Source organism: Malus sylvestris, chromosome 5 (genome assembly GCF_916048215.2).
Source record: "Malus sylvestris chromosome 5, drMalSylv7.2, whole genome shotgun sequence".
Taxonomy (NCBI): Eukaryota; Viridiplantae; Streptophyta; class Magnoliopsida; order Rosales; family Rosaceae; genus Malus; species Malus sylvestris.
Window position 1 is genome coordinate 45,441,907 of NC_062264.1, and position 24,353 is coordinate 45,466,259.

Genomic DNA, 24,353 nt, shown 5'->3' on the forward strand with positions numbered 1-24,353 from the left:
TAATAGTGAATAGTGCATTGCATTTCACATGCGTTTTGAAAGTGGGTGAGTTGGATTTAGGGGTGATTCGGTATGAGATTCCAAACTGAAAATTTTTGGAAGGGGAATTTGAAGAGCAATTCCAAACTAAAATTTCGGTATTCGTAATTTTAGGTACTTAGGGATGGTTTGGTATTCTCAAATTTCATACAAATTGAAATAGCAATCATTCATACCAAGTTAAATTAATATTGCAACCAAAATAAAATAAGCAATAAACCCAAAATCAAAAAAATAAGTTACAAACCTAATATGTTTGAAAACTAACAATACAATTTTTTGACACATTTGTTGGGGGTTCGTACTGGCAAATGTGGCGATAAAGGGCTCTTGTTACTACCTTAGACCATGCCAATTATATTGCTACTAGTAGTTAGCAACAATTCAAATCTATAATAATACATATATAAATATATAATAATATATATTATTTATTTTTGGTTCAGTATGAGATTACCGAAAGATTGAGTAGACAATACCGAATCTCGTATCGAAATTTTGAGATCGGTTCAGTATTTCATCCCAAAAATTTCGGGAATTTTAATTTGGAATTGGAATTTTTTTGGATTGGTTCAGAATTTTCAGGATTTTTTTCCAGCCCTAATTGGATTCCCACTAGTGTAGAAGATTAGGTAATGCCCACTAGTTTATCCAAATTTGGTTTGGCACATTGCTTTCTACAAATGCTCAACAACAATTTCTTCTTTTCACCAACACCCATGATGGCTAATACTAAAATTAACTATTAATTAAGTTAGGCTATCCTTTAAAGCCTCAAAGTTGAAAGATTCCCTCATAATTATGTCATAAAAAAACCAACATTACCATGCTTTTCAAACCCTTATCTTAACCTTGTCAACTTGTAAATAAAGTTTCACTCCAAACACAAGATCCTCTTCCATTAGTCGGTCAAGTAAGGTGATTAGTCACCTCCAATTGTCATCGAACACACCAAAATCTTAAATTACACGCAATTGTATGTTTGAATGAAGAGTGTTATAATTAGTCGCACCCACTCATCTGAGATTTTCTTTTACTGTTGTGAATTTTGTATGGATCAATGGCCAAATTTAGCTGATGCAAAAACTTGGATGATTGATTATGGTTGTGAAATCCTTATTTGACTAAATGGCTGAAGTGTAAGGTTAATGATGGTCATCGCTTGAAAAGTTAACTCTAGCTAATTAATAAATCCAAGGTTTATGACAATAATGATGCAGCTTGATGAATTTAAAATACATTATCATCATTCCTTAATTTACGGTTTTTCTATTTAAGAACTATAGGACAAGAGAAACTAAGCAAAGCAGCCACAGAGATCTTAACCTAGCTACTAAGAATATGGCAATCCAGCAGCCTCTCCTTGAAGCTCTCAAAACTACAACTTCCCACTGCAAACCCTACTCTCTAGTTCTCTGCTTAGTTGCTGTTATAAGCTCAACTACAATTTTTTCCATCCATGTGCTAACCAAATTCGCCTCGTCCTCTAATCCTCCTTTAACTGGCTTAACCCAAGTCTGCGATCACGCGCTTGATCAGAAATCATGCTTATCCATAGTCTCAGAAACATCGCATGGCACAACCAAGCCAATGAGTGGTGCTGATCTATTACAAACCATCCTACAAAATTCCATGCCACAATTACAAAAAACCCTAGATATTGCCAAAGTTGCGCACTCTCGGATCAACAGTCCAAAAGATCGAGCGGCTATCGTTGATTGCGTGGAGCTGATGGATGTGACCAAAGACAGAGTTATGGACTCCATGGTAGCTCTCCAGAAATTTGGTGCACATAATTATTATTCCCTTGAAGATGTGCATGGTTGGCTTAGTAGTGTACTCACTAACCACGTCACTTGTTTGGATGGACTAGAAGGTCCGGCCAGGACTATGATGGAGCCTTGGCTCAATGACTTGGTATCAAGATCAAGAGCCTCCCTAGCCATTGTGGTTGCAATTTCCGATCGATCAAAGTCAAACCCGATTAAGGAGCGGCTGGATGGGATTTTTCCAACTTGGGTCACAAGCAAGGACAGAAGGCTTTTGCTGGATTCTAATTTGGCAAAGGAAAGTAATGCTAATGCTGTGGTTGCAAAGGATGGGAGTGGGAACTATAAGACTGTGAAAGAAGCAGTGGCGGCAGCACCAGATAATAGCAAAACCAGGTACGCTATTCATGTGAAAAAGGGAACTTACAAGGAAAATGTCGAGGTCGGGAAGAAAAAGAAGAACTTGATGATTACTGGAGATGGCATGCATAACACAATCATCACTGGCAGCCTCAATGTTGTTGATGGAGCAACCACTTTCAACTCCGCAACTCTAGGTAATGATTTTAATGAAATTATTACGCATAGTAGGACCGGTTACAAACTTTTCCTAAAAAATATAACGTAGAACACTAATCACCTACGATGCATGGACACGGGGAAAACTCAACGTATCCCGTATCTGACACGCATGGATACGGATACGTACAAAATACGTGTGGATACGCGCCCGATACGTATCGGAACGAAGGGATACGTTCCTTATTACCAAGATACGCGTATCATATTGTCGAGATACGCGTATCATATTTTTCGGATACGTTTCAAGCAAAATCAGAGGATAATCAGAAAAAAAATCCAATAGATCCGCACAGAATCGTGATTGATTCGAATTAGATAACTGAAACGATTGTTTAACTAAAAACCAAAACGATTTCGAACCTCAGAAATCAGACTCATCTGCAATTGCTCCGTCCGTCCGTCGTCTCTATCGTCTCCGTCTGCAACTGCTCCATTGTCTCCATTGTCTCCGTCTGCAACTCCTGGTGAGAGCCTTCGACTTTGTTTTCACTTTGTTAATTTTGAAGCTCAATCTGATTGCAGAACCCCTCTGAAATTGAAAGAAACATGCTGCTCTGTTTTTATTCGAAGCTAAAAGCCCCATTTCTGCTTTAAGCCATTGACTAATTCAATGTATCTGTTATGCAAAATTGATAAAGCCAAAACCCACTTTTGCTTTCTGTATAATATATTATTTTGATCTTCGAAGATCAATCAATGGGGTCAGATGGTGTGCAATCAGTAATCACTTATCTGTTATACAAAATAATATTATATACAAAATACTCGTGCCCACTTATATAATATTATTTTGTATTTTGTATATTATAAATAATATACTATTGTGCTTTCATGATATTTAGATTATAATATTTTATGGATTTCATGATGTATTTTTTAATCTCTTAAGTTAATATAAATTTCTCATGTAATAGTCTCTGTCTATACAGTGGATTGACTCTTATTGTTTATATATTTGATTCTTACAATTTACATGTTGATAATTTAGGAAAATGAATCATCCTGATAATCATGCGAATGCTAATGTCAACCTAGTTGAGAATGTTGAAAATGATCATGGTACACTATGGAAGTATGTCAAAAAGCTCGAAAGAGTGGAAAATGGAAGAGGAGGTAGTGTGTTTCAATGCAACTATTGTCAAAAGATTTTCAGAGGATCCTACTCTAGGGTCAAGTTTCATTTGTTAAAAGTGTTTGGAAATGGGATCATCTCTTGCAATAAGGTTACTGATGAAGCTCTTGCAGAAATGAAAAAGCTAGCTCGAGAATGAGGGACTCTTTCTTTTTATTTTTTAAGTCGTTTGGATGTTCTTTTTAGTTTTTCAAGTTTGAAGACTAATTTGTTTAGTGGATTATCTTTTAAATGTTTGAAGTTTATCGAAATAAATTTGAACTTGAATAGTATATCTGAATGCTTATTTTATAATATTTAGATATATTTATTTATTTATATTATTTTTAATTGCCGTATCCTTGCCGTATCGTGTCTTCATTTTTAGAAATTTGACGTATCCCCGTGTCGTGTCGTATCGTATCTCCGTATCCGTGTCCGTGTCCATGCCTCATAGCTAATCACACATCAAACTTAGGTTTATATATATCTTCTCATTTGTTTAGTGTCCCAAATATTGGATGTATTTATATTATTCTAGCCTTAGAAATTGTGGGTTTCATTGGATTTGGTGTGCCAATGCAGCTGCTGTTGGTGATGGGTTTATAGCCCAAGACATTTGGTTCCAAAACACAGCTGGGGCAGCAAAGCACCAAGCTGTTGCACTCCGGGTTGGGGCAGATCGATCCGTGATAAACCGGTGTCGTATCGACGCCTACCAAGACACTCTCTATGCCCACTCCAACAGGCAATTCTACAGAGATTCCTCCATCACAGGGACAGTGGACTTCATATTCGGAAATGCAGCTGTTGTGTTTCAAAACTGTAAAATCGTGGCCAGAAAGCCCATGACCGGACAAAACAACATGGTCACAGCACAAGGACGTATAGACCCAAATCAAAACACTGGGACTTCTATTCAAAAATGCGATGTAGTTGCGAGCTCGGACTTAGAGCCTGTGAAAGGGACGATCCGATCTTACTTGGGTCGTCCATGGAAGGAGTACTCAAGGACTGTTGTGATGCAGTCCAAGATTGGTGACCACATTGACCCAGCTGGGTGGTCTATTTGGTCTGGGGATTTTGCATTGAAGACATTGTATTATGGAGAGTATGCAAATAGTGGGCCTGGTGCTGGTACTAGCAAGAGAGTGAAATGGGCTGGGTACCATGTGATCACAAGCCCAAAAAAGGCCCAACCTTTCACTGTCGCGAACCTTATACAAGGTGGGTCGTGGTTGAAGTCTGCAGGGGTGACTTATACCGAAGGGTTGTGAGTTTGATCGGGAATCATTTGATCGGTGTTTTGCGTTCCGTTTTGAGTTCACCGTTTTCAGTTTGGGTACTTTTTTTTCGATAAATAAATTATTGCGCACATGGTCTAATATCATAGTAGATATGTTGTTGAGTTTCTATCCATCCGTTTCAGATTCGTAACTTCTTTATCTTATAAATTATTGTAATAGTTTTGAACCTTACTTCTCCCTCTTTAATAGCAATAAATAAATTATTATGGCATTTTGTTCAAGCATTTTAATATTTGTGAAGGTGTCAACGAATAGGCATTGACTTTGATCTCAATATATTGTGTATTCATCCAATTGTGTGTCAAAAAATCAACATTTCTTTTGTGAGAAAAAAAAAATCAACGTTTCTTTTTATTAAAAATGTTAGGATGTTCACAAATTTAAATGTTAGGATGTTCAGCATTTGTGATTTGAACAAAAAATTATTATCTGACCAAGTGAAGACCGAGTGCCGCTAGACCAGCTAATTGTGTGCGAAATCAGCATCATATGTTTAACAATGGACTAGCATGCAATGCATGCTTTGAATATACAAAGAATCTAGAGGATTACATCTCCATAACTAAATAAAAACCCTAAAAGTGGTCTCTAGGTGAGCAGCACATTCCCGTACTGTGGACCTTGCTGCATAATTTGCAGTGCAAGGAAGTAAGCAGAATGAATAAACGTGCTTCCAACACACAACAAAAGTTCTACATGTTTAATGTCTCAGAACAGCTAAGTCACAGCAGCATATGATTGCAAGATGATACTGATAGGCTGCAATTCAAGTAGTTGAGAATAAACTAATACCTCAAAAAATGATAATTCTAAAACCATATTTTAAGGCCTAATTAATCAAAATGCTGATATCATTTTCATCAATTAGAAATTAATTAAATTGACGGAATTATATAGAAAGGTAAACAGAGCTCAGACCAGCTGGCTGAAAAAAATTAAAGAAAGCTGGATTGCAAAATGTATTAAATAATGTCTCAAGCATGGAAGGATTCAATTTGGACAATGTGTTAACCTGTTGCTGTCTTAATAATCTGTATACTGGAGCCTTGGGTTAAATCCATTGAATTCATATTTAGGTGCAAAAATAGAAAAAGGAAATGTCCTCTTTACCATGTTTGCTGAACTACTAAAATTGAAAAACATTCTGCCAAGTATATAATTAATTTATTTATGAAAAAATACCTGTAGTGTAATCCTCTACAAAATGTTAATATATTAATAAAAAAAATGCTTTAAGAATCAAATTATAGAAATAAAAACGCTTATCTATCAATGGTTAATGCTCGATGCAATAATAGTTGGGTTCAATGATTCTTTCTTGAAAACGGCAAGGAGGTTTTGGCTATGTAAGGAAATCTTGAAGGACTTGTTTACGTTGAAGAGCCTTAATTAGATAGACTATCGCGTAAAAGAGAAATTTATATGCAATTGTGGCGTTAAAATTGTGATATTCTTAATCTATAACGTGTTGTCATATGTTTTAACTTTCTCACATAACATAATTGGTTTGTGGTGTCGCCTTAACGTCCCAATTTCATGCACCCCTTAACTAAAAGGGTAATTTTGTCATTAAAAAGGGACTTCCCTTCCCCTCTTAATCTCCATTGATTTACGACTAAAATCTATAAACAAAGTCTTAGGGTTGGTTTGATATTATTGTGCTTTGAAAAAAAAAACTATTTCTGCTGTGCTGTAAGAATAAGCTTATTTTTGCTGCTTTACGTTTTCAGCTTTTTTTAACTTAAATCTGTGAAAATAAGTTGTTTTAAGTGTTTACCAAACACTTTTTTAAGCTCAGTTTTTTTTATACCTACTTTTTATAAAAGTACATCAATACTAAACCAGTACGCCAAGGTAGACTGCTTTTGGAAGCCAGTCTAGTCAGAGAGACTGTACAAATACAGCTTCCCTCTCTCTGTATCAGATTTTAGCCCGCAATTTAAGTATATCTTGCATTATTTGGAGGATAGCGCGTCTTGCATTTTTTCAGAGAGATTCTGAAAGAAGGTAAGTAAACGAGCACCACCCATTTTCTTTTGTATTGTCTTCTTAGTTTTGTCCCGTCTTTCACACCCTTCGTTTTTTTAGGTTTTCATTTTTGTCTAGCCTCTCTCTCTCTCTACACATTTGCAGATAAATCCCATTGCACCATCCTTTCTCCTTTTTTTCCCTTTTTTTTTTTTCTGTGTTCTTCCATTTTCATTTATTTAATCGGCTTCAATCAGTAGTTTGTTTCCGGGTTTTTGTTATTGCACCAAGAGATCTTCACTCCAAAGGGTTTTCTTACGCATGTTTTGCTATCCATAAGAGGTTGGTGTAAAAAGATGGAGCTTGGAAATTGGCTACTTTGGTTGGATATGGTGGAGAAGTTGGTTTTCTTCTAAACAATCAACCTCTCAAAGTATGTTTTTTTTTCCTTCCACAAATGCATCATATATCTCATAAAATCATGGTCAGATACTAGTCTTCATTGACAGGGAAAAAAATGTTCCCAAATCACATGCAGTGAGTGAACCTTATTGGATACTGCTCTTACCCTTTATCCCCTTTAAGATTATTTTAAGCAAAATCTCATCTAAGTACATATTTACTTTCTTGCAGGCAAAAGGATCCATCTGTTCCAATCTTTAGCTTAGGCGTTTAATTTGCTTTCCTGTTGTCTGCATCCTTTAAGGTGGCTGCTGTTTCAATTGGGGCGTGTAGTTTCCATCATGGCAAAGATCTTGAAATACTTCTCTCAAATGTTTGGTACGTAATTCTCTCTCTCTCTCTCTCTCTCTCTCTCTCTCTCGTTTTCTTTAATGTATCAAATCGATTCTCCTTGTCAGTGTTGGTTAAACCAGTTGGCGACGCTAGTGTGCCCCTTGCATCTTTAATTTGAATCCCCCACCACGTAGATTAAATTAGTTTGATCAGAATATTTGTCTGGTAAGAAAAATAATAATTATGCTTAATTTTGATAATTCAAGGCTAATTATGCTGGAAAATGGAATTTTTTTTTGTTGCAGTTGTGAAGGAGCGTGAAATGGAAATTGGGTGCCCAACAGATGTGAAACATGTAGCACACATTGGTTGGGACGGCCCGTCTGAAAGCGCGCCCAGTTGGGTACATGTCTCTCTTGTTATTTTTTCTTCTTCTCAACAATATAATGTTCTAAATTATGTAAAGAGATTCCAACTTAAATGCAAATGGCGTCATACAGCCTTGCTACCTGTCTTAACCACATATGCATCTCTCTCTTGTTATTGATTTATCGTATCGTGTCTCCCATGTTTTGTTTATAGAACAAAACTGCCAACCAAAACATGTGCTTCTTTTTCTTAATGTTCTCATAATTCTCTTATTGGGTTAAATCATTGTTAATCAAGCAGATGAACGAATTTAAAAACGGACCCGATTTCTCAACGAGCTCCCATGGTCGGAATGCCAGTGATCGAATGGGGTCCTCTAATCCCATGGCGTATTCCCCTTGGTCCTCTCAAGGTATGCTTTTGATCACCTCTATATATAGTAGTTTCAGCATTTCATGTTTTCAAGGACATGACTATGTAGTAAGGATAAGAACCTACTTTTAGGACACCATTGTGATGGTATTTTAAACTTGATATTGTTTGATTGACTTGAGATACTACTGCAATGACATCTCAATCATAAGTAAATTTCTCTCGTACATACGATTAGGCTAGCGGAATGCAAACTAGGTGATGGCTGGGACCTGCGTATCATATGAATGATTTAAAGGCTCTGCCTATATATTCCATTAAACTATGCCTCCTATCGTGTGTAGTTGTGCGAGTACAATAATTAGACAAGTTTTTTTCACGGGGTCAAAAGTTAATTAGGAGAAATGTGATTAATGTATGTTTTAGTTATTGGTAATGAGATTTATTAGGTGTGCAAAAGCTTTCAAGATTCTTTGCCCCAACAGCAAGTTTTTTGGATCTTCTGTCACGAGACCAACACACACTTTCCTACCTGGAGGAATATGATAGCTTGGAGTGGCCCTTTAGAAAAACTCTAGCTTAGTCTTGGTAATGGTGGTCCACAGGACCACAGGGCTTTGCTAAATTTGAGATTTTCGTAATACTACTTTACTTAAATTGGTTGATAAATTTGAGATTTGGCCATCAGTTCAAGACTCATTGTAAATATATGAGCAATAGTCTAATTTAATCTAAACTACAAAGATAGAAGAAACACTGTCTTAATCAACTTAGCTACATCCAAGTTTATGTCAATACGTAAAAAATAAGTTTGATTGAACATTACTGTTAGGGGTCAATATGTCATTGGCCTTAACTTTCAATTTTAGGTGTTCCACTAATTTGTGGTCAAATCTTTGCTGTGGCATGGTGCTTTCATCAATTTATTTTAGATTGTGCCACTTGATTTGCATGATTGAATCACTTTGAAGACACTTTAACCTCTCTCTTATTCCTTTTGTTTCTTTAATTTTTTGGGTGACAGATTTTGAACAACCCATAACGCGGCAACCATCATCCGACGTGTTCAGAAATCTTTCTCCAACTGAACTTCCTAATGTGCCCAAGAAACCAAAGCGAAAAAAGGTCAAATCATCATCTCCCTCGGCTGGAAGATCGTCACGAGGATCAAAGTCGAAGGCAACTGCATACACCCAAATGGAGGCAACACAAAATCTGATAATATAGAATAAAGTGCAAGATTATGAAAGTTTGATCAATCAAAGTTAAGAGAAACTGTCAATGTGCACATCAACAATTCTGGATGCCCCTATGTTTTGCTTGCTCTGCAAGGTTCACAAGATCGAGAAGGGATTAAGATCCGAAAAATTGGACATAGCTTATGTAAATTTTAGAAATGCATGCATAATGCAAAACTAAGTGGTAGGGCAAATTTCTTGGAACAAATGTGAGAGTGGGTGACAACCAGTTTAGGAAGACAACATTTTTTTTACTTCACTTTAAGTTTAATATGTAATAAGCATGCAAGTGAGGTTTTAGTTGTGCTGGTGCACGACAGGGGGATTTTTCTTTGGGATTAAGTTTTGATTTACATGTTTTAATCCCATCGTGTTGCATATTTTAATCCTTCACTTTAAAATATGTAATAAGCATGCAAGTGAGGTTTTAGTTGTGCTGGTGCACGACAGGGGGATTTTTCTTTGGGATTAAGTTTTGATTTACATATTTTAATCCCATCGAATTTAAGACCTCTCACAACAAAATATAAAAGAAACGGATCGGGATAAAAAGTGAAGATCAATACCCTTATCTATTATAATCCATGAAATTGTAATCCTTTTACAAGCTAAATAGCCATTCTGATTTCCACCACGCAAAAGCATTGAATTTCCATGAAGAAATAGGAAGGCCACAAAACACCATAAAACATGGGGTTAGTCTCAAAACCCCTACTATCTGTTCAGTAGGAAGGTCACAAAACAACCATAAAACATTGGTTGGTCGATACGATACTCTCTTCTTGTCCTACTTCCAATCGCAACAAGATATGAAGCGAAACCTTAATCATGCAGCACTATCTTTTCAACCTAGTATTCCAACCTTCATGCATTTGCCATAGACAAATTTTTATTCACCAACCAATAACTCAAAATACTTATTCTGTTAATTACTATGCATCAAATATGCAACAACTGGTGGTGGCTACTAGAATCATGCTTCATAATGACATCAATAATTTTCTTGTATAACCAAGATTTAGATTTCAGAGTGTTGGTTCCGATCTTGCCACAAGACCCATACATCCCCTACCAACTCCCAAACTGGCATATGCTGACAAATTTAGACGAAGTGTGGTACGACTCATGTCGTAACAACAGTGTTTTATACAACAGATCAGCACTGTACCCATTGAACAAAACGTCAATATCGCCTTCCCATTAAGTCGTCGTCTTGTCTAGGCATTGTTTTAGAGAAAATTTCAATGATGACGTCCACGGATCAATCCAGAGTGAGCACTTCTCAGTTAAGCTCCCCGCCAATTACTACAAAAGATTTTACAATGCATCAAAATGCAAAATGCAAAAAAAAAAAAAAAAAAAAAAAAAAAAAAAAGAAAACAAAAACAAGGTAAAGAGTGCTTAAGAAGAAAACAGAAGAGTAAGAATCACTACAGATCACATAATTGTTCAAGCACGGAAAAAAGTCACAAAAAAAAAAAAAAAAAACAAGTTTGACATGAGCCTGGCTTTCAAGGCTCGATCCAGCCCAGTTGTACACATGTTCTGGCCCAAATTATTTTCCACCCTATGACAAACATACAAAAATGGAAAACGATGGCTGAAAACCGTCCTCCAAAGTCCAAAATCATTGTAAGAAACTCCTCTATTTTTGTCTCCACCAATAAATAATACAACCCAGACAAAACCGCACCACATTCTTTTCTTGTTTAAATCATAACAACCTTTGCATATAAAACATTAAACATATCTGTAATCCATCCAAATCAAATTAGACATTCCCTAATTACATTAATCATAGCAGCAGGCTCTTGAAAAGGCTTGAAAATCTTTGCTGCTGTCACGGGCATTCTCTTCATCGTCATCTTATTCTTCTAGTCGTTCTATTCGTTACAATTTTAAAACCCAAAGAACCTTCAATTTTCGCCCAGCCGGTTAGCCTAGAGGGATTTGAGTTAGTAGGTTTCCCCGTTATAAAGTTAAATATATCAATAGGAATATTGGTCACCGTGAAAAATCCAAATTATGGAGGCTTCAAGTATGAGAATAGTACAGTTCATATCAGCTACCGTGGGAATGTTGTCGCCGAAGCTCCGATCAGAGACGACACAGTTCCGGCTCGTTCGACTCATAACATCACCAGTGTTGTGAGTATTTTGGCTGACAAATTGGTAACTAATTCGCATTTCTCGGGTGACATGGCTGTTGGAGTGCTGAATTTTACTTCAGAAACCACTCTGCATGGCAAGGTGAACTTGTTGAAGGTCTTTAAGATGAAGGCAACCTGTTATAGCGATTGCAACATTTCTATCTATCACTACTGGAAACCAGAGCGCCGCCTCCGTTTGCAAATTGAGGGTAAAACTCGATAATTAATATTCCCTTGTCAAATAGTATAAACTGTTATAACGAACTGTTAATTTATAATATTCACTAAACGAGAATATATATCGAGCTTATAAATGATAAATCTGTAGTTTGAGTACTACTATTGATTCATTTATTTATTTTTCTCTGATTCTGTTTGTGGATTTACTAGCTGATGATTTGTTGCCATGGAAGTAAAGTTAGTTGTTGTACTGATTTCAATTTTCTTTATTAGATGAACTCATTATATGGAAGTATTGGTGTAAATTTATTTTTAAGGACTTATCTTTCAACTCCCAATTGGTACCCCTCCTCCCCCATTTAGATTCTCACGAACTTCAAGGTCGATTCGACCTAAAGATTACAAGTTGGCCAAGATTTAGGTTTTTGATTTAAGTATGTAGTTTTAATGCAAAACTACTTCATTAAAGTTACATGATATTGGAATATGGATTATGTATTTATTCCTTGATAATTAAAGAAAGTTTAGGTTCTACTGTAAAACTAATTGACAATATGGAAATTAACCAACTGCTTATACTTATAAGTACATTCAAAATCTCTATTTTTCCGGGTGTGGGATTGATACTCTCAACACGTCTTCTCATGTGTGGTGAATTTTCAAGCTTAACAAATGGACAACACCGGGTGACATGGAGCACATGTGGTTGTTGGACTTTACACGCCAAACAAGTGGCTATGATATCATGAAGAAAATTAAGGTTCCATCATAAAATCAATTAACAATATGAGAGTAGCCCAACTACTTATAAGTACATGTACAATCCCTCATTTTCTTGATATGCAATTGATACTCTCAACAATAATTATTTCGAGGCATCAACATTGAAATGATCCTTGTATGAATGCTTAGCCTATATATATGATCAAGATATTGCAAGAACAAGCAAATATCAAACAAGAAAAGAATTCCCATTAATGTAATGTTCCTTGTATTCAAGATGTTGCAAGAACAAGCAAATGTCAAACAAGAAAAGGATTCCCATTAATGTAGCTAGTGCCAAGTTGATAGTTGATATCAGTGACATGATTTTAAACAACACCAAGCAGAATTCAAATTTGTGACCCACCAAACGTTAATTTTTCAGAAAAAAAGAAGAAATGTAGTAATCAATGCAAGTATCACTGAATATATATGGTGGGTGAACATTTTGGACATTGAATTAATTCAATGTTATTCATAGTTTAAATTCCTGCTATTGTCAAAAAATGGCATGCCGAAGTTTTTATTTTATTTGATTGTAAATAATATATTACACTAATTTATATTAAGAGAGGAAAATTTTGAACTTGAGACGCAATAATTAAAAAAAAAAGACTTGAACTACTATGACAATCCATCACCACCGGCCAAAACTTAGCTAACGCGCGTTACATGCATACATGATGTATAGCAAGCAAATTTATCTTGTCCGAGTGTTTTGATTAGTCTTAACTTGCAATTCTAAATGAAGTAATGAAACATGTTTGCATTGTATGTGTGTTTCATAAAAAAAGGGTTTGTGTTAAATTTATTTCTTTTTTATCGGGACATTTTTTAATTTATAGAATAGCATTCTCATTGTCAATAAAAAGAGGATGAAAATCATTCTAATCCTATAAACACAACTAAAAAAAAATAGTCAAAATAAAATTATGAGCAATATAGTAAATCACACACAAAACAATTTATTTATTTTTTTCTCTCTCCCTCGTAGCCAAATAATTCCCATTCATCCCATCTCCCTCTCTCTTCCACACTTTTCTCCGAGCGCCCTCTCTTTTTATTTATTTTTATTTTTATTTTTTATGAAGTAGTGCTCTCTCTTTCTCCTCTCCATAACTTCTAAATATATTTCTTTCACACTAAAGAGTGTGTGGCTAAGTTGGAATAATGTTTTTTATTCTAACAGTAAAATTTCTGAATCCAAACATGAAATTTAGAATATTTTCTGAAAAATTAGAACAAGAATTGGAATGCACTTAGAGATTTCGATAATTCCAAATTTTTTATCCGAATTTTTCCAAAGTGTTCTGGACTTATTCCAATAAGAAAAACTTCTGAAATATTTCCTTTTTTTATAGTTATTTACTCATATTGTATATTTTGTTAATTACTTTTTTATTTTATTGTTAGTTTTGGATATATTTTGTTCATTGTTTTAATATTACACATACATTTATATATTAAGAAGGATAAACATGTTAGTATACCACAAAATTAATTCAATTTATACATAACTACATACAAAATATTAAGAAAGAATAATAAATTGCAGTACGAACGGATTCCTCTTTTATTTTCCGTACTTTTATTTTTTGCTTTTTTACAAAAAACACCCTTCGAGAAAAGGAAAACTAATGAAAAGGGCTTGAAAACTTTGAGTTTTAACGATAAGGACAAAATAAAGGGTAAAGTGAATAACACCAGTATTGACTTTTTAGTGTAAAAATGTGGTTTTTCGTTAAAGTGAACAGTACCATAAGCTTTTCGTTAAAGTTCCCTTCGAGAAAAGCACAAATTATAAAATGGGCGAGAGAGGGATAGACAAGATTCAGGTTTTCATTTTTTTATTTTTTATAGAAGCAGACAGGTTTAAGGTTAGGATATTTGGAGGACATGGACAAAGGGTGATGTCCTAAACTCCTAAAACTAAAAAACACTAAATAAGGGAGTATATGGGTATGGGAAGACTGTAACAACTTAACGACTCACCAATATCAATCGAAGCAACAAAAGGCAAAAGAAAAAAAATTTGTTTTAACATATATGTGCCACATTATTTACAATACCAGATCTATATTAATATATCGAAAGTTAGAGTCGACAGTTGATGTTGTCTTAGTAAATATATAGTGTGTTGAACAAATAAAGAAAACTAATTTGATAAAAAATAAAAAATAAATAAAGAAAACTATAAGTAATTTTCTATTTCTTTAATTCAGGTCATTTTTTCCATTTATTGTGGGATGTGAGCATTACATCAGATGAAAAAAATAATGAAATAGATAGATTGATAAACATTTAAGAAACAAGATTTTGAGAAATCTGAAGGGTCAGAGAGGCATTAATTTCAACCTTATATGACCATCATCATATACACAATGTCAATAATCGAATTCAGGTCGCGCCGTGTGGAATCGGACTTGGAATTCATGTCCAACTAATGGACCACCCCTTGATGGTTGCAAATAATGGTTTTATTGGATTTCTATAATAAGTTTGATTAGAAGTACCATGAAAAAAGGTATAGTGATATTCCTTTTTATTTATAAGTGAGAGGTATTAAGCTCGAAACTTGTAGATGACGAGTTTGATATACCAATTCATTCATCCACCTTCTTAATGTTAATATATTTCTGTATTAAAAAATGAGGTCTATAATTCATATCTTAGAATGGTAGTTGTCAATTAATCATCAATGGAACGCATGCGATATGATTAGATTCAATGTAATTCTACGGATTTGAGAAGAAAGTACAATGAATCATTTGAGACCTATGACTTTCTTCTATAGCTTTTTACAAATTCGAACTTTCTAATGGATTATTAACAGGTTTTTTTTGTATCGTTATGGATTATCACACAGATGCAATTTACCATAATAATAATAATAATAATATAATATAATTACGAACAATAATTTGAGTAGAATATATAATTTGGTAATAAAAAATTAAGGCTCATGCTCAATTATGAATGTTGCATGTAAGCAGGCTGAAAAAAATATTGGCAATTTAGACCGTGTTTTAGAAGAACTTGGATTGCAATGATGAATCTTGTGAACGAGTTTGTAGCAGACAAACCTACAGTTCCTTAGTGCAGCGATAAAAGCGTGTACGTATTGTGACCTATTTTACTGAAGCAAGACACTGTGGTAGAGATAAATGGAAAAGGACTTGAGCAATTATGTATGTTATTACTCGTGCCTTGTGCTAGGATTATTTGCCTCGCAAATAATACAATCATAAAGGAATAAGATCTTTTAGTATCCTAAATATTGTTGAGAATTAATGAGTCTCACATTGATGGAAGCAGGGACCTTGCATGGGCTTATAAGTAAGATGAGCTATTTCCCATATTGCCAATTAATTTTATGGTGGAATCTCAACTTTCTTTATGGTATCAGAGCAAGTTGTCCCACGTATGAAGCCAAATGGCCACACTCGCTTCACGTACCCCGTTGTGTTGTTCACGGGCCACACGCGCTCTACATACCCCGTTGTGTTGTTCATAGGATATGCTTAAAAATTCGCCATACATAAAATGGTGTGTTGAGAATGAGTCCCACATTGATGGGAGCAAGGACCTTATATGAGCTACTCCCCATATTACCAATTAGTTTTAGGGTAGAATCCCAACTTTTTTTCAAATACAATTGATGATATGTCATTTGATTTGTAAATTTGGTTTAAAAATTTGGCTCTCTTGCATTATTCATATCACAATATAAGGGAGTGCTGGCGAGTGAAAAACTGAAAGGGTTGAAATCTAGGGCAGTTAAAAAAGCTGTAATTCATATTTCACCACCATACTCCCCTAACAAATTTAAAACATGAGGATGTTGAGAGGCCAAACCAACTATTCTCTCTCTCTCTCTCTCCCTCTCATGCATGCTGAGCAGCATTTACACCTTTCCCTCCCGCCATAAATGCAATCGCACCCTCTCAATACGCTCCGCATTAACTCCTTCGCTGTCACATCCTCTCCACCGGTTCCTCTTTCTTACCCCTTCCCCCTTCCCCCTTCCCCCCAAAGTCTCTCTCTTTCTTACTCTCTCTGGTTTGCTATTTCGATTCCATCTTTTTTTTCTCATTCGTTTTCTCTTTCTCTCTCTCTCTCTCTCTCTCTCTCCCCTTCAATCTTCATCACCGCATTCTTCTTCTTATACCCACAAATATTCTACTCCTACCCACCACCGTCTCAAAGGGAACAGAGAGTTCTTCGTTCCCCCACAGCCTACAGCTCAAAGGGTCAGCTGCTTTGAACTTCAAGTCGAGTTTTTATTTTTTCTACACAATCGTCCGTTACTTTTTAGAGAGAGAGAGTGCTGGGTGGTATTGGGAAGACCGAGATTTGGTTAAGTGGGGCGTTATAATCCTAGTTTAGTGTGTTTGAAAACTCATTAACTATTAGCAACAGTCAATTAGCACGCAAGAGTAAAAAAGCTAATGACTTTTGAAGGCCCAAATTAAACCGTAGTGCTACGTACAGTCATCATTTGTTTCCCTTCATTTTTACTAGGTTGAACTAATCCAGTCAATTAGGTTTTTTTTTTTTTTTTTTTCTCAGACAGAGCCAGAGAATCTATTAAAATTTCCAACTACAACAACCCCACAAAGAGTCAAAACCCCCACACATAACACCACATCCAGAAACCACCTCTTACCTCTTCAGAGTCAAAGAGAAGAAAGAGAGAGAGGGAGACAGAGGAGAGAGAGGGAGACAGAGAAGAGAGAGAAAGAGATGAAGGGTGTGTAGTCTAGGGTTTTGTTTGGGAGTGAGATATTATATATATATGGTAGCCGGAAAATGCTTCCGGCAAGAGATTATTGCACGAAAACTCTCAGCTAATCTTCTCAGGTCAGTTTGGTATTCTTTCTTAGATATATTCTGGGGGGAATAATATATATCCATAAATGATATAATATTCTTTTTCAACAAAAACATTAATGTTCGGTAGAATAATTTTCTTATTATATATTTTCCTTGTGGTCATTTAGGTTGCCTGATTTTAGGTATGATTTTTCTACATACTTGTATTTGTACGTGTTATATGCCCGTATTTTGGTTCTGGGTAATTAAGGGATGCATTGAAGCAAAATCTCTTGGTTGAAAGTTGAAATGGTTAATCTTCTGAATATTTTGAGGTAAAAAAAGGGTAAATCTTCTCAGAGAGGGGGTTCGGGGAGACTTGTATGTATGTATGTAGATACACGGTTTACAGCTTTATCTTGTACATTTATTTTCTACTTCCAGAGTGGAATACAGATCGCTTCCGTATAAAATTATCATACCATTCATTATTCTCTCAGCAATATCTTTGGTATTTCTTAAGTTTTTAATTTCTTTCCTCCAAATTTCTGTTCCTTCCTGATTTCTGTCTATGGATTGGGTCGAACTACTGGAAGAAATGGGTTATTTCTCTTTTTAATTATTTTCCCCCATTATTTTTAATATATATAAGTATGTTATCAACTAAGAGTGTCTTAATTCTAAACCTAGCTCTTACTTTGGTCTGAGTTCTTTAAACTGTTCATCAGTGCGGTGCCCTTAATTAATTTGTTTATCAACGATATAAATTGACCTATATCATTTTGTCTTGGCAGATTGAAATTAAGACAAGAGAGATAGGTATTTAGCTAGAACAAGAGTCCTAAATTCTAGGGATTTGGAAGGAGAAAAAATGTTTCAGCCAAGCATGTTCGACAGTCACCACATCCTAGATCACATGACGACGAGCAGTACCCACAAAACCTCGGATAGTACTGGTCGACTGCTGGAGGATGACTTCGAGACCAAATCCGGAACCGAAACGACTATGGACATTCCTTCTGGTGACGAGCAAGATCCCAACACCACCGGCCCGCGCCCCAAAAGAAAACGTTACCATCGCCACACCCAGCTCCAAATCCAGGAGATGGAAGCGTATGTCTTTGTGTTTTCTTGTTTATCTTGTTTTTAGGGTTTTTTCTGATCATGAGCTTCATTGTGAATATAATATATATCTCGATCGAATATATATCTTTTCAGATTCTTCAAGGAGTGTCCTCACCCAGATGACAAGCAAAGGAAGGAGCTGAGTCGTGAACTAGGGTTAGAGCCTTTGCAAGTCAAATTCTGGTTCCAAAACAAGCGCACCCAAATGAAGGTAACGCATATATTCTATCACCACACACACAGTCATACACACACACACACACACACACACACATATATATATGCATGTATATTGTATGTATATGTAGAAAAATCAATTGGATATATATGCACTTTATGCGTTTCCATAAAGTCATTTCGTTCCAAATTTTCCACTTATGAGGAAATTGTTCCTTTATTCTCTGAGAGTTTTGACATTATACTAGGCATTAAGCACTTTAATTATATTCAACCTCTATGCACATTATGCTCTCGAATAACTTGGCCCTATTTAACTTAGTTTTTTAATTGGTTTAATTACTCTGTGTATCAATTTGACATTAAGTATATATTACTCTTAGGCACAACATGAACGCCATGAGAATTCAATTTTGAAATCTGAGAACGACAAGCTTCGTGCTGAGAACAATAGGTACAAGGAAGCCCTTGGCAATGCCACATGCCCCAACTGTGGAGGACCAGCTTCAATTGGTGAGATGTCATTTGATGAGCAACATTTGAGGATTGAAAATGCTCGTTTACGTGAAGAGGTGACCATTATTATAAAACATGCATACAGCACCTTTTTCTCGTCATTATAATTTTTGTAGCCTATTGAGTTTTGTTCAATTGGTTTCACAGATTGATAGGATATCTTCGATTGCTGCTAAATATGTTGGGAAACCCTTGACAAGCTCATTTTCCTCTCACGTGCCTTCGCGCTCCCTTGATCTTGGGGTTGGGAATTTTGGTACTCAGCCAGGCTTCGTAGGAGAAATGTATGGATCATCTAGTGATTTTCTCAGGACAGTTTCAGTGCCCACTGAGGCAGATAAGCCGATGATCGTTGAGCTTGCTGTTGCAGCCATGGAAGAACTAATTAGAATGGCTCAGGATGGAGACCCCTTATGGGTTCCTGGTGACCACAACTCAATTCAAAAAGAAATTTTAAATGAAGACGAGTACTTGAGGACATTTCCGAGGGGGATTGGCCCTAAAATATTGGGCTTAAAGTCTGAGGCTTCAAGAGAATCGGAATTGGTCATCATGAATCATGTTAACCTTGTTGAGATTCTCATGGATGTGGTAATTAACACACATATTTGAACATCAAGTAATTGAACTTGGATTTAGTAGGACTTTATATCTCTTTGAATTTAACACAATCATGATGTGTTTTCAGAATCAATGGTCTACCATCTTTTGTGGTGTTGTCTCAAGAGCAATGACCCTTGATATCCTATCAACTGGAGTAGCTGGAAACTACAATGGAGCCTTGCAAGTGGTATGTACACAACACACAATTAATTTGAATTTAGAATGGATTAAAGCATTTACTGAAATTAATCCGTACGATATAATTTTTATGTAGATGACTGCTGAGTTTCAAGTACCCTCACCACTCGTTCCAACCCGTGAGAATTACTTTGTAAGGTACTGTAAGCAGCAAGTTGATGGAACTTGGGCAGTGGTTGATGTTTCCTTGGACAACCTACGCCCAAGTCCAATTTCAAGAAGTCGAAGAAGGCCATCCGGTTGCTTAATCCAAGAATTGCCAAATGGCTACTCTAAGGTCTATAAAGTTTCTCACTAGAGCTCTTCTAAGCTCATTATAGTTCATTTTTTTTTCTTCACAAAAAGTTAAACATTGTTCTCTCAACTAATTCGCATATTATTGATTTTTATGTATGATTGTTTAGGTTACATGGGTGGAACATGTTGAAGTGGATGATAGAGCTGTTCACAACATATACAGACCCCTAGTCAATTCTGGTCTTGCTTTTGGAGCTAAGCGTTGGGTGGCTACACTTGATAGACAGTGCGAACGTCTTGCGAGTTCCATGGCCAGTAACATCCCTGCTGGAGATCTTTGTGGTACACACTAATACACTAATCTTAATTTACTTGCTTTGGTAATTAGTTTTCTCTTAATATCAAAGTAATGGGCTCAAATTGTTATCTTATATTACAGTGATAACTAGTACTGAAGGGAGGAAAAGTATGTTGAAGCTGGCACAAAGAATGGTGATGAGCTTCTGTACCGGTGTTGGTGCTTCTACTGCACATGCATGGACTACATTATCAGCAACGGGTTCAGATGATGTGAGGGTCATGACCCGAAAAAGTATGGACGATCCTGGCAGGCCTCCTGGGATAGTTTTAAGTGCTGCAACTTCCTTCTGGATTCCTGTCCCTCCCAAGAGAGTTTTTGATTTCCTGCGTGATGAAAACTCTCGTAGTGAGGTACATATTGCATGTTAATAGATATACATATATATCTCTGATATACGAAGGCATAGCTAAATAAAGCATACAGATATACATATGATATATTAGGGCACTGCTAAGTATATCATGTAAGTAGACATATACACATTTAATTTGTGGCATATAATTTTCAGTGGGATATACTTTCAAATGGTGGGCTAGTTCAAGAGATGGCGCACATAGCTAATGGTCGCGATCCAGGCAACTGTGTCTCCCTACTTCGCGTAAATGTAAGTCTCGATCGATGTTATATATGCATTGAAAATATGTGTATTCTAGAAAATATACTCTCGTCATGCTTTGTATTGTCAGATTGTGGAAAACTGTCTAGGTCAGTTCTTGCCTGAATGTACTCCTAAATCATAGTGAATATTCTCTTGACTAGTCTTTAAACACTAGACAAGCTAATTAATGGGGTGATTTGCAGAGTGCAAACTCAAGCCAAAGCAATATGCTGATACTTCAGGAGAGCTGCACTGATTCAACCGGGTCATACGTGATTTATGCACCAGTTGATATCGTAGCCATGAATGTTGTGTTAAGTGGTGGAGACCCAGATTATGTTGCACTTCTGCCCTCAGGTTTTGCCATCCTTCCAGATGGAGCTGCTGGGTCCGCAGGAGGAGGAATTCTTGATGTTGGCTCTGGTGGGTCTCTACTCACCGTAGCATTTCAGATCTTGGTTGATTCAGTTCCTACTGCTAAACTCTCTCTGGGATCTGTGGCCACTGTTAACAATCTAATTAAGTGCACGGTTGAGCGTATTAGAGCCGCAGTTACATGTGACCAAAATCCATGACAAATAAAAAGCCTAAATACATGGTGAGCAAGAATGGTGGGTTTACTTCGAAATTGAGTTGGGTTACAAAAGGGAAAAAGTCAAGAACGCACCTTATAATATCCTTGTCTTGTGGTGTTTTGGTCAGATTTTGGAAACCCTAATCACCACCCCACAAGGGTAGTGGGTTCGGGTATTGACTTTCCCTAAACTAAGGGAAAAGTAAGCTCAAGACTTTGTTAATTGTTAGTTATTGTTCACCTTAAATTTACTGTTTTGGTCTTGGATTAGGACTAGGGTTATTAGGGTTAGGGTTCGCCGCAGGGTTGTAATTTTATGACTGTCTTAATTAGCTTCTTTTCTCTACTCATGTTTATGTTTAAAAGAGGTTAGTTGGACTTTTGAAATCACATTAACAATGGTTCCAGTTTCAAATAATTGTTTGTAGCTTTCATAGTAATTTTATTTGGTAATTAATTAATCATATTTTTAGGAAAGAGGAGTAGATCATCTTACATGTACTCCAATACTTGAAGCCTGACGAGTTGACAAATAGATCTGAATCGTGACAAACTAATATCTTAATTAATATAAATAAAAAAAACCAATGCTGTACAAACCTATGACTTTAAAAATAGAGGAACGTGAATTTGATATCGAACTATATGTTGAAATTTTTCTCTGAAAATTTTACCCCTGAAAAATTAAACTCATTGGAGTAAAAAGTAGTGGTAGAACATTCTTGGTTGTATGTTGGATTATTAAAAAACAAAAAAAAAGGATCTTGGTTGTAAAAATATATATATTATCAATTGACCCAAATTCAACGTTCAGCTTCTGGTCCATCCGAGCTAATTAAGGACTGTTTTGATTGTTGATCTTCCTCCAAAGTTAGTTTAGAATACATAGCAATATTCTAAGTGCACCAGAACTTGGAGGATACAATGGTTAGTATTGCAAATCTCTATTCCATCGTCCCAAGATATACACACTGTAGCACCTCGGCTTTTACGGAATATCAAAAACCCAAATTTATGGTTTTAACCAAACGGTTGTTGAGGTATCATTCAATCTGTAGCAGAAAATTTCAAGGGCCCCCATGAAATATAGAGGTACGTGGTGTTAATTGCCATCTTGTGGTTGTGGTACTAGTAGTTCTAGAGGAATCATTTGTATTTATATTCCAATGCCCCATTCGACCTGTGAGGGAATAAAGTCATCCCCAGACTTGCAATTACCTACTGATGAATTAATAAGAAAATTCATTTGCTGCAAGCTTCATATTTAGTTTATGTGACTCATATATATACATGTGTATGTATATATGTATGTAAGCATACAAGGAATTACTTTAAATTTCAAAGAGTTTTAAGGACTTCCCAGTTCCAAATATGTTCGAAGTTCTTCAAATCACAAATGTATTTGAACAAAATGATGCAATCTTAGATTATATATGATGACCAAACAAGTTAATTATCTCCAAACAAACTACTCTAATCCATATCGCAACCAAGGACGGAGCTAGCAAATTTCGTAAAGGTGAGCTATAACTACAGCCTTTTTCAAAGAGTGAATTTCATTAAAATTAACACTAAAATTTTACAATTCTAAATTTTTGCACTCGACTGGAGTCCAGTCCACCCTAATTTAAGGGTGGCTACACCCTTGTTTGCAACAACACTTGTAACTCTAGCTAATTATACGTCATTTTCAAGTGTGATTTCTATCAAATATATGCATGGCAACGCGCGTAAGGACGGACTTATCAATTGCAACATATTACTGTGGTGCCATTTTCATTTCTTCGATTTCTTTTTTATGTTGGATTTTTGGTGTCGTCATGTTTTCGAGTGGTTAGGGACAACAGATGCCTATCGATGCAAGCAGCCTCTTATAATACCGCATGACAGTAGGCTGGCAACTGCACAGACTACAAATATATGGCATTGACTCTGTGCACCCAACAATATTAAATATTACTGACTCAAAAATACAAAAAGGAAAGCAGTGTCAAATTTTATTTTATTTCTTTCAAAAGCAGTGTCAATTTTTCATGGTAGAGGTAAGCTATACCTGTTCTACGAATTTATATAAGATCAAACGTTATTTAATATTGTTTGTACTTTCATATGTATAGTAACAAACATCTCGGCTCGCCACCAGTGTTAATTAAAAACAAAGGAAAACTAATGAAAAAGACTTGAAAACTTTGAGTTTTAATGATAAGGACAAAATAAAAGGTAAAATGAATAGTACCAGAATTGACTTTTAATGTAAAAATGTGGTTTTTCGTTAAAGTGAACAGTACCAGGTGCTTTTCGTTAAAGTTCCCTAAAAACAATGGTTGTGAAGTGCAGTATGTATTTATTCATCCAATGATATTATTTAGGAAATTTTAACGAAAAACTTTTGGTACTGTTCATTTTAATGAAAAATCGTATTTTTACACTAAAAAGTCAATCCTGATACTATTCACTTTACCCTTTATTTTGTTTTTTTTAGTTAAAACTCAAAATTTTCAGGTCATTTTCATTAGTTTTTCCTATCATTTACTCTCATAAATTTACGTGTCACAAAAAAAATATACATCG

At 35.7% G+C, this 24,353-nt stretch overlaps 5 protein-coding genes across 8 annotated transcripts in view; all 5 read left to right on the top strand.

Annotated features, from left to right (window-relative positions):
- Positions 1 to 24,353, top strand: part of LOC126620908 (nuclear transport factor 2B-like) — a 36,901-nt gene that overhangs the window by 1,975 nt on the left and 10,573 nt on the right. The gene's annotated exons all lie outside the window — the stretch shown is intronic.
- On the top strand, positions 1,328 to 5,019 carry LOC126620905 (pectinesterase). Its single transcript, XM_050289220.1, has 2 exons — positions 1,328 to 2,365; positions 4,087 to 5,019. The coding sequence occupies exons 1-2, from the start codon at positions 1,381 to 1,383 to the stop codon at positions 4,776 to 4,778; spliced, it is 1,677 nt and encodes a 558-aa protein (XP_050145177.1). The 5' UTR covers positions 1,328 to 1,380; the 3' UTR covers positions 4,779 to 5,019.
- On the top strand, positions 6,805 to 9,853 carry LOC126620909 (CRIB domain-containing protein RIC10-like). 3 transcript variants are annotated; one of them, XM_050289229.1, is made up of 5 exons: positions 6,805 to 7,209; positions 7,483 to 7,556; positions 7,817 to 7,914; positions 8,181 to 8,292; positions 9,277 to 9,853. In XM_050289229.1, the coding sequence occupies exons 2-5, from the start codon at positions 7,520 to 7,522 to the stop codon at positions 9,477 to 9,479; spliced, it is 450 nt and encodes a 149-aa protein (XP_050145186.1). In that variant the 5' UTR covers positions 6,805 to 7,209; positions 7,483 to 7,519; the 3' UTR covers positions 9,480 to 9,853. The 3 variants fall into 3 exon arrangements, with proteins under 3 accessions (XP_050145186.1, XP_050145185.1, XP_050145184.1); XM_050289228.1 differs by having other exon boundaries at positions 6,807 to 7,313; positions 7,410 to 7,556; XM_050289227.1 differs by having other exon boundaries at positions 6,807 to 7,209; positions 7,410 to 7,556.
- On the top strand, positions 11,087 to 11,862 carry LOC126622965 (late embryogenesis abundant protein At1g64065-like). The gene is made up of 2 exons (XM_050291628.1): positions 11,087 to 11,099; positions 11,486 to 11,862. The coding sequence occupies exons 1-2, from the start codon at positions 11,087 to 11,089 to the stop codon at positions 11,860 to 11,862; spliced, it is 390 nt and encodes a 129-aa protein (XP_050147585.1).
- LOC126620903 (homeobox-leucine zipper protein MERISTEM L1-like) lies at positions 16,607 to 22,200 on the top strand. Its single transcript, XM_050289218.1, has 11 exons — positions 16,607 to 17,441; positions 18,188 to 18,506; positions 18,612 to 18,729; positions 19,079 to 19,267; positions 19,359 to 19,802; positions 19,900 to 20,001; positions 20,089 to 20,289; positions 20,417 to 20,591; positions 20,689 to 20,960; positions 21,119 to 21,214; positions 21,412 to 22,200. The coding sequence occupies exons 2-11, from the start codon at positions 18,265 to 18,267 to the stop codon at positions 21,781 to 21,783; spliced, it is 2,211 nt and encodes a 736-aa protein (XP_050145175.1). The 5' UTR covers positions 16,607 to 17,441; positions 18,188 to 18,264; the 3' UTR covers positions 21,784 to 22,200.